This window comes from Hirundo rustica, chromosome 28, assembly GCF_015227805.2.
Source record: "Hirundo rustica isolate bHirRus1 chromosome 28, bHirRus1.pri.v3, whole genome shotgun sequence".
In the NCBI taxonomy this organism is placed as follows: Eukaryota; Metazoa; Chordata; class Aves; order Passeriformes; family Hirundinidae; genus Hirundo; species Hirundo rustica.
This window is the reverse complement of record NC_053477.1, coordinates 3,882,433-3,891,687: the sequence shown is the minus strand read 5'-3', so window position 1 is coordinate 3,891,687 and position 9,255 is coordinate 3,882,433. Positions and strand designations below refer to the sequence as shown.

At 64.3% G+C, this 9,255-nt stretch overlaps 2 protein-coding genes across 4 annotated transcripts in view; both read left to right on the top strand.

Annotated features, from left to right (window-relative positions):
* Positions 1–480, top strand: part of XPO7 (exportin 7) — a 29,670-nt gene extending 29,190 nt beyond the window's left edge. Inside the window, exon 24 of the mRNA XM_040087610.2 lies at positions 187–480. Within this exon, the coding sequence (XP_039943544.1) occupies positions 187–480 (294 nt within the window). The remainder of the gene's footprint in view (positions 1–186) is intronic.
* DMTN (dematin actin binding protein) lies at positions 396–7,686 on the top strand. 3 transcript variants are annotated; one of them, XM_040087646.2, is made up of 16 exons: positions 396–476; positions 687–743; positions 1,634–1,708; positions 1,850–2,005; positions 2,414–2,458; positions 2,553–2,661; positions 3,433–3,489; positions 3,562–3,714; positions 3,813–3,922; positions 4,001–4,106; positions 5,258–5,319; positions 5,443–5,491; positions 6,015–6,022; positions 6,200–6,259; positions 6,366–6,446; positions 6,526–6,749. In XM_040087646.2, exons 2-16 carry the CDS (start codon positions 726–728, stop codon positions 6,637–6,639), a joined length of 1,203 nt encoding a protein of 400 aa, XP_039943580.1. In that variant the 5' UTR covers positions 396–476; positions 687–725; the 3' UTR covers positions 6,640–6,749. The 3 variants fall into 3 exon arrangements, with proteins under 3 accessions (XP_039943580.1, XP_058279681.1, XP_058279682.1); XM_058423698.1 differs by lacking the exon at positions 6,015–6,022 and having other exon boundaries at positions 6,526–7,686; XM_058423699.1 differs by lacking the exon at positions 6,015–6,022 and having other exon boundaries at positions 405–476; positions 1,637–1,708; positions 6,526–7,686.
* The last annotated feature ends 1,569 nt before the right edge of the window (positions 7,687–9,255 follow it).

Below are 9,255 nucleotides of genomic sequence, written 5' to 3'. Positions count from 1 at the left end.
GCGCGCTGGTGGCAGCCGGGGGACAGCGGGCTCGGTGTCCCCAGAGGCGGTGCCACCCCCGTGCCCAGCTCCCCGCGCTGCTGCCCGGCTCTCACGAGCTTTTTCCCCGACTCCCTCCCTCCCGAAAGGAGAAGTTCGGAGGAGAATGGGGAATTTTCCCCTTTGTGCGCGGCATTGTGGGTTCAGAGCGCGGCCGGGCTCCGGGGGCTCCGGGGGGGGGCCGAGCCCGTCCCGCTGCCGCTGGAGCCTTCTGGAGGCCGCGGGACAAAAGCGAGGCACCGCCGCTGCTCCGTCAGCAGCCGCCGGCCTGGGGACACCCGGCAGGCGCTGGGGACACCCGGCAGGCGCTGGGGACGAGCGGTGGCTTCTCGTCGCCCTGCGGGTCACCGCCACCTCCGTCCTCTCCTTGCAGAGGGAACAGCCGAGCCCCAGCGCGGTGCCGGCGCCCAGGGGGATGTGGAGCCGCAGAGGCAGCGGTGAGCGCGGTGTCCCCACGCCTCGTCCCCTCCCTGGGGACAAGCGGCATCTCCCGGCGGGCCTGTCCTGCTGCCGGCACGGGCGGCGGGGACGGGCCAGCCTCAGTGCCCGGTGCGGGGGGTGCCGGGGGGGCGGTGGGAGATGGGACCCCCGCCCCGGGGGGTGCTCTGTGCCCACCCTGAGGTGCCCAAACCCTGCTGTCCCCACAGGAGCCTGTGAGTGACACAACCCCGCCAGCCCACAGCTGAATGGAAAGACTGCAGAAGGTAAAGGGGGGGGCTGGGGAAAGGGGCTGGGGGTCCGGGGGGGTGCTGGGGGTCTGGTAAGGTTTTTGGGGGTCCAGGGAGGGTGTTGGGAGCCTGGAATAGTGTGCTGGGAGTCCAGGAATGGTGTTGAGGAACTGAACAAGGTGCTGGAGGTCCAGAGAAGGTTCTGGGATAGAGAACAGGGTGCTGTGGGTCCAGAGAAGGTGCTGGAGGTCCAGGGAAGGTTCTGGGATAGAGAACAGGGCGCTGTGGGTCCAGAGAAGGTGCTGGAGGTCCAGGGAAGGTTCTGGGATAGAGAACAGGAGGCTGTGGGTCCAGAGAAGGCGCTGGAGGTCCAGGGAAGGGTGCTGAGGGTCCGGAAAAATCCTGGGAGTAAAGAACAGGGTGTTGGGGTCCAGACAGGATCCTGGGGGTCCAAGGAGAGTGGTGGGTGTCTGGGCAGGGTGTTGGGGGTTCAGGGAAAGTGCTGGGGGTCTGGGAAGGCGCTGGGGGTCTGGGAAGGCGCTGGAGGTCCTGGCAGGGTGCTGGAGGTGCTGGGGGTCCTGGCAGGGTGCTGGGGGTCCTGGCAGGGTGGGGGACAATGGGGTGCCCTGCACACAGGGGACACACGGGGCTGGTGGCCAAGGGCAGGGGCAGTCACGGGCTGCTGTTAGCAGGGCCCTGCCTTCCTCCTCCTCCTCCTCCTGCTCCTCGCCCCCCAGCCCAGCCTGGCAGCACCATCTGGTGGCAGCGTGTCCCTCCCAGGCCGCTGCCACCTCCCGGCTGTCCCGCCGGGAATCCCCATCCCAAGGAATCCGGGATCCATAGGGGCGGCCCCTGCCCCCCTCCCGCCATGCCCCGACCACCCCCCTGAGCCCCTCCCGGGCTAAAATCTCCCCTTTTCCGTCCAGCAGCCACTGACCTCCCCTGGGAGCGTCTGCTCTTCCCGCGGCTCCAGCGTTCCCGGATCTCCCTCCAGCATCGTGGTGAGAAACCGTCCCCATCTTCCCACGGCCCCCCTAAACCCACGGGGCGGGGATGCGCCCCCCTCCCCAAAAAATCCCCTTCTGCACCCCAAAAATCCCCTTCTGCACCCCAAACGGAGGCGTCCTCCCTTTCCCCCCCAGGCCAAAATGGACAACGAGGTGCTGGGGTACAAGGACCTGGCCGCCATCCCCAAGGACAAGGCGATCCTGGACATCGAGCGCCCCGACCTGATGATCTACGAGCCCCATTTCACCTACTCGCTCATGGAGCACGTGGAGCTGCCCCGGAGCCGGGAGGTGAGGGGACATTCCCTGGTTTTGGGGTGTTTTTTGGTGTTGGTTTTTTTTTTTTTTTTTCCCCTGTTTTTGTGGGGTGGTTTTTTTTGTTTGTTTGTTTGTGGGGGGTTTTTTTGGGTTTTTTTTTATTTTTTGTTTTATTTTTTGTTGTTGTTTTTTGGTTCTGGTTCTGGTTTTGGTTTTGGTTTTTTTGTTTTCTTTTTTCTTTTTGTGGTGGGGGGCAATCCCAAAGGATAGAAGGATCGCAGAGCTGGCGCTGCTGGATTAAAATTCCAGCCTAAAAAAAAAAAATATACCTGAAATTCCTTAAAATTCACCGTAACTCGTAACAGATCATGCAGGTAATTAAAACTGTTAAAATTCATTTTAAGAAATATTTAAATGAATTAAATTCTTGCCTTCTTGCAGCGCTCCCTGTCTCCCAAATCCATGTCTCCTCCTCCGTCTCCGGAGGTGAGTACCGGCGCTGGGGGGCTGTGGGAGGAGGAGGGGGGTGATGCCGAATTGGGGAGGGGTCTGGCTGATCCCCGATCCCGTTTTCCCGCAGGTTATCCGGGAGTGGCTGGAGAGCCGGCCCCCCAGCAGCACCCCGCTGCCCCCCTCGCGCCAGGGCACGGCCCCGACCCGCAGCAGCGTCCAGCACTTCCACCGACCCGGTAACGGCCCCGGAGCGGGACCCGGGGCAGCCCCCGGCCCATCCGGAGTGTCCCGGAGTGTCCCGGAGCCCATTCCCCTTCCCCTGGGCTCCCATTCCCCATCCCCTGGGCTCCCATTCCCAATGCCATGGGCTCCCATTCCCAATGCCATGGGCTCCCATTCCCCATCCCCTGGGCTCCCATTCCCAATGCCGTGAGCTCCCATTCCCCATCCCCTGGGCTCCCATTCCCAATGCCGTGGGCTCCCATTCCCAACCCTTGAGCTCCCATTCCTTTGAGTTCCCATTCCCATGAGATCACATTCTTATGAACTGGCATGCCCATTCCCATTCCCATTCTTATGAACTTCCATTCCCACTCCCATTCCCACTCCCACTCCCATTCCCACTCCCATTCCCACTCCTACTCCCACTCCCACTCCCAATCCCACTCCCACTCCCACTCCCACTCCCATTCCCACTCCCACTCCCACTCCCACTCCCATTCCCATTCCCACTCCCACTCCCACTCCCATTCCCACTCCCATCCCACTCCCACTCCCACTCCCACTCCCATTCCCACTCCCACTCCCACTCCCACTCCCATTCCCATTCCCACTCCCACTCCCATTCCCACTCCCATTCCCACTCCCATTCCCCACTCCCATTCCCATTCCCACTTCCATTCCCATTCCCACTCCCATTCCCACTCCCATTCCCACTCCCATTCCCACTCCCACTCCCACTCCCACGATCTCCCCCTCCCGTTCCCAACCCCGTTCCTCTCCCCCAGAGACCGACACGACGGAGCTCAACATTTACAAGAAGCCCCCGATCTACCGGCAGAAAGGTGAGCGCGGGGGGCTCCATCCCGCGGGACGGAGCATCCCGGGACGCCCCCTGACCCTCCCCGCGCCCCCAGACCACCACTCCAGCGCCCACCACGGCAAGCATCTCATTGAGGACCTGATCATCGAGTCCTCCAAATTCCCGGCGGCGCAGCCCCCGGATCCCAACCAGCCCGCCAAGATCGAGACCGACTACTGGCCGTGCCCGCCGTCCCTGGCCGTCGTGGGTAGGTGGGCACGGGGGCGGGTTTCCCTCCCGGGTTTCCCTCCCGGAGACCCCAGGGAGGGCTGGGAACGGCCGGAGCATCCCTCGCTCTCCCCGCAGAGACGGAGTGGAGGAGGCGGATGGCGTCCAAGAGAGGCGAGGAGGAGGATGAGGATCTGACGGAGGAGATGAAGAACCTGCGGGAGCTCCAGCGGCAGGAGCTGAGCAAGGTCAGGGCCGGGCCGGCGGCTCGTGAGGGGCTGGGGACGCGCTGGCACCGATCCCGACCCGTGTCCCTTCGTCCCCAGGTCACCTCCAACCTCGGGAAGATGATCCTCAAGGAGGAGATGGAGAAGTCTCTCCCCATCCGGAGGAAAACTCGCTCGCTGCCGGACCGGACGCCTTTCCACACGTGTGAGTGGGATTGTTCTCCTGGAACCCGTCTGAGCATCCGCATCTCTGCACCCCCCTCTATCCCCAGATCCTGCCTGCACCTCCCAAATCCTGCCTGCACCTCCCAAATCCTGTCTGAACCTCCCAAATCCTGCCTGAACCTCCCAACTCCTGCCTGCAACTCCCAAATCCTGCCTGCACATCCCAAATCCTGCCTGAACCTCCCAAATCCCGCCTGCAACTCCCAAATCCCTCCTGCACCTCCCCAAATCCTGCCTGCCCCTTCCAAATCCTGCCTGCACCTCCCAAATCCTGTCTGAACCTCCCAAATCCTGCCTGAACCTCCCAACTCCTGCCTGCAACTCCCAAATCCTGCCTGCACATCCCAAATCCTGCCTGAACCTCCCAAATCCCGCCTGCAACTCCCAAATCCCTCCTGCACCTCCCCAAATCCTGCCTGAACCTCCCAAATCCTGCCTGAACCTCCCAAATCCTGCCTGAACCTCCCAAATCCTGCCTGCACCTCCCAAATCCCACCTGCACATCCCAAATCCTGCCCACACCTCCTAAATCCTGCCTGCACATCCCAAATCCTGCCTGAACCTCCCAAATCCCACCTGAACCTCCCAAATCCTGCCTGAACCTCCCAAATCCTGCCTGAACCTCCCAAATCCTGCCTGAACCTCCCAAATCCCACCTGTACCTCCCAAATCCTGCCTGCACCTCCCAACTCCTGTCTGCACCTCCCAAATCCTGCCCACACCTCCAAAATCCTGCCTGCACCTCCCAAATCCTGCCTGCACTTCCCAAATCCTGCCTGCACATCCCAAATCCTGCCTGAACCTCCCAAATCCTGCCTGCACATCCCAAATCCTGCCTGAACCTCCCAAATCCCACCTGAACCTCCCAAATCCTGCCTGAACCTCCCAAATCCTGCCCACACCTCCCAAATCCCATCTGAACCTCGTGCATTCCTGCCTGCACCTCCCACCTCCCTGCCTGCACCCCTGCCTGTCCCTAAATGTCCCTAAAAGTCCCTGAAGGTCCCTGTCCATCCCTGCCCACCCCTGCCTGTCCCTAAATGTCCCCAAAGGTCTCTAAATGTCCCCAAAGGTCCCTAAATGTCCCCAAAGGTCCCTAAATGTCCCTGACGGTCTCTGCCTCTCCCGCAGCCCTCCACACGAGCTCCAAGAGCTCCTCCCTCCCCGCCTCCGGCCGGAGCACCCTCACCCGGGTAGGTGGCTGTCAGCTGTCCTCCCGCACTGCCGGGGTCACCCCCGCCCCGCCCGGGGTTTGGGGTGACCCCTCTGACGCTGTCCCTGTCCCTGTCCCTGTCCCTGTCCCTGTCCTTCCGCAGCTGCAGTCGGCAGAGTTCGGCTCGGCAGGGAGCGAGAAAGGCAGTCCTGGTATGGATCAGGGCATGGAATGGGGGTGATCCCGGGATGTGGGGGTGATCCCGGGAATGTGGGGGTGATCCCGGGAATGTGGGGGTGTCCTGGGAGTGTTGGGGGTGTCCTGGGAGTGCTGGGGATGTCCTGGAAAACATGGCAATGTCCTGCAAAGCGTGGGGGTGTCCCAGGGGATGTGAGAGTTTCCCGGGGGATGTGGGAGCGTGCTGGGGATGCTGGAATGTCCTGGAAGGATGTGGGGGTTGTCCTTGGAAAATGTGGGGGTGTCCCAGGGGTGTGGGGGTGTCCCGGGGATGCTGGAATGCCCTGCAGGGACGTGGGAGTATTTGGGGAATGTGGGAGCATCCTGGGAGATGTGGGAGTGTTCTGGAGCGCCCTGGAGAGAGGCGGGGATGCCCCGGAGACGTGCGGGTGTCCCCGGGGCGTCCTGGGAGATGTGGGGCTGCCCTCAGGGAGTAGCAGGAATGTGGGGGGCACCGCGGGGTCCCCCGGGCTGAGCCCCGCTCCTCTCCTTGTCCAGCCCTGCAGGTAAGAGCTCACCTGGCCGCGGACACCGAGCCCCGGCGAGAGGGTGACGTACGGGGGACGCCCCTGGGAGGGTGTGACACCCCCAGGCCGGAGCCCCTCACCCCCTCGGGGGGGGTAAATCAGTGTTTTGGGGGTGTTTTTGGGGGGCCGGGCTGACCTCGGGCTTTGCCCCCCCAGAACGGCCAGCGCGGGCGCATGGACAGAGGGAACTCGCTGCCCAGCATGCTGGAGCAGAAGGTGAGCGGGGCTTTGGGGGGGCTTTGGGGGGGCTTGGGGGGCTCGGGAGGGGCCAAGAGGGGTCTCGGAGGGTCTCACAGCCCCTCGCCCCCCCGTTTTTTCGCAGATCTACCCCTACGAGATGCTGATGGTGACGAACCGAGGCCGAGTGAAGCTCCCGCCCGGCGTGGACAGGACCAGGCTGGAGGTGGGGGCTGCGCCAGGCTCGGGGGCGGTTCCGGGTGGGCTCGGTGAGCTCTGTCACCTCTGTCCCCTCCCCTTTGCAGCGACACCTGTCCCCGGAGGATTTCCTGAAGGTGTTCGAGATGTCCCCGGAGGAGTTCGGCAAGCTGGCGCTGTGGAAGCGCAACGAGCTGAAGAAGAAAGCCTTCCTCTTCTGAGCCCAGCCCGCCCCTGCCGCGCCGCGTCACCGCTTTTGGGCTCCCAGCCGGTTTTTATTGGGGTGCCCCCACCACCCCCCACCCCAGCCCCTCTCCCCGCGCCCCCCAGATCTGCCCCCCAATCCTGCAGGGAATGGGGCTGGGGGGTCCCAGCCGGCCTGGCCGCGGGGTGACGGCGCTGGGGGTGTCCCTGCCCCGCTGCAGGCACGGTTCAGCCGCCACAGGAGGTTTTGGGGGGGGGTCTCTGGGCTTTGTGCCCCCCCTTTGTCCCCCCTCGGGAACGTGCCTGGTTCCGCTGGGGGGGCTCTGGGGGGGTTTTGCTGCCCCCAGCCCCGCCCCACCCCGGGGAGCCCCCCAAAGGTGCCCCAGTCCCCCACGCTGAGCTTTGGGGGGGCCGACACTGCCAGATCGATGTTCCCACCACAAAGCCAGGCCCAAATCCCACCTTAACCCCCCCCTGCCCCCCCAGGTTTGTGCCCCCCACCCCGTGCCAGGTGCTGCGGCGAGGACCCCCAAGGACACTGCCAACCCCCCCCGGGCTGGGCAGGGAGCGGGGGGTCCCTGGGGCAGCTGGGGGGGCGCAGGGGCGGTGGTTTGGGGGTTCAGGGATGGACTGGAGCGGGGCACGGCTCGATGGGCACTCACGGGGGCCGGGCGCTGTCCCCGTCCCCTCCCCTCCACACATTTCGGGCAGGACCCCTCTGTCTCTCTCCCCGCACCCCTCCACGCTCCCCGTTTTGGTTCTTTATTTTTTTTTTTTTTTCGTTCCCAGCCACTTTCCAGCCGCTCGTTGGGATGTAAAGAATGTAATTTATCGGGAATTCACTGGCCCATACTTGCCTTTCACTGCTACAAACGACATATCTATAAATATATCTATAAATATGGGTTTGTTTTCGGACTGGACTGCAGTGATTCACTTTCTCTTTTGTTTTTTTTGTTTTGTTTTGGTTTTTTTGTTAGAGTTTTATTTTATTTGCTGGTGTCGGAGAATCCGCGTGAGAGTGATTTTTTTGCTTACAATTAAAGGTGAAATGGCTTTATCCAGCTCGGCTCCGCAGCTTTGCTTCCCCCCTCCTCCTCTCGCCTCTTCCGAGCCTCCCCGCGGGCCCCGTCCCCGAGCCCGGGTCCCTGCAGATGGCGGTGCTGCTCCGAGGAGGATGCGGAGCCTTCCCCGCCTTCCTCCCGCCCCGGCCGGGCTGCGCTGGGGGCCCGCAGGGCGTGTGCGAGCCGAGCCGGGCCGGGCCGGGCCGGGACAGCGCTGCCACGATTCCCGTCCCGGTCCCGGTCCCATCCCCGATCTCGATCCCAATCCTGATCCCGACCCTGATCCCTGATCCCGATCCCATCCTGATCCTGATCCCGATCCCAATCTCGATCCCAGTCCCATCCCGACCTTGATCCCAATCCCATCCCTGATCCCGATCCCGATCCCGATCCCGATCCCGATCCCGATCCCATCCCGATCCCGATCCCGATCCCGCTCCCATCCCGATCCCGATCCCGATCCCGATCCCGCTCCCATCCCGATCTCATCCCGATCCCGATCCCATCCCGATCCCGATCCCGATCCCGCTCCCATCCCGATCCCGATCCCGATCCCGATCCCATCCCGATCCCATCCCTGATCCCGCTCCCGCTCCCGGTCCCGCTCCCGGCGCGATGTGAGCGCTCCCGCACCATGTCCCGGCAGCGAGGTACGGGGGCTCCACGGGGCTGTGATTTGGGGAGGGGGGACACAAACTTTAAAAAAAAGGAGGGGGGAGGAAAGAGCGTTCAGCGCCTGGGGGAAAAGGGGGCTCGGGAAGAGAGGAGAGGGTGGAAAGGGAGCTGGAGGGGAAGGGATGAGCGTGAGGGGACGAGGAGGGACGGGGTGTCCCCCTCACACTCATTGGGGTGCTACGGCAGGGTTTGGGGGGGCTCAGCGCCTCTTCCAGGGGTGGATTCGGGGGTGCACCAGCCTCGGGGCGGGGGGGGGGGCGGGGGGGAGCGTCCCCACCCCGCAGCCGTGGCCCGGAGCCTCCGCACATGACGAGTCACGCTGCGGCCCCGCAGCCTCCTCTGAGTCACCCCGCGCCGCGCCAGAGCCACCGCCGGGGTCCCCGGGGTCCCCTCCCCGCCCCGCGGCCCTCGGAGCGCTCAGGGCGCGGGCAGAACCCCGCGGGGACTCGGGGCGGAGGCGGATGGGCATCGCCCGGGGGCATCGCGCGTTCCCATGGCACCCCTGGGGCCGCCCCGCCCTTCCTCCTCATCCTCCTCCTCCTCCTCCTCCGCCGAAGATGAGGGTGAGGGTGAGGATGAGGATGAGGATGAGGATGCCGCCGTGCCGGCACACGGGACAGGAGCGGGGAGCTTTGCCCCCTGTGCGTTTGGGGGGCGTTTTCCACCCGCCCCCGGAGAGCGAGGCAGATGTTTTCCATCCCGGCCGCTTTCCCTTGGCACGGCGGCGGGCAGCGGGCAGCGGGCCAGGCCGGAGGGCAGCCGCCGGCTGCGGGCACGGATCGCTGCCCCTCCGAGGGGCACCGCGCCCGGGGGGAGCGCGGGGAGCGGGGGGGGCTGCAGCCAGGGCAAAAGGGTGAGTGGACGGAGATGTCATTGCCCAGGAATTCGGCCTGG

Coding starts and splice junctions, on each gene's coding strand:
- DMTN (XM_058423698.1), top strand. Junction 3,490..3,561: donor CCCGATCTACCGGCAGAAAG/GTGAGCGCGGGG, acceptor CCGCGCCCCCAG/ACCACCACTCCAGCGCCCAC. Junction 3,715..3,812: donor GCCGTCCCTGGCCGTCGTGG/GTAGGTGGGCAC, acceptor CTCTCCCCGCAG/AGACGGAGTGGAGGAGGCGG.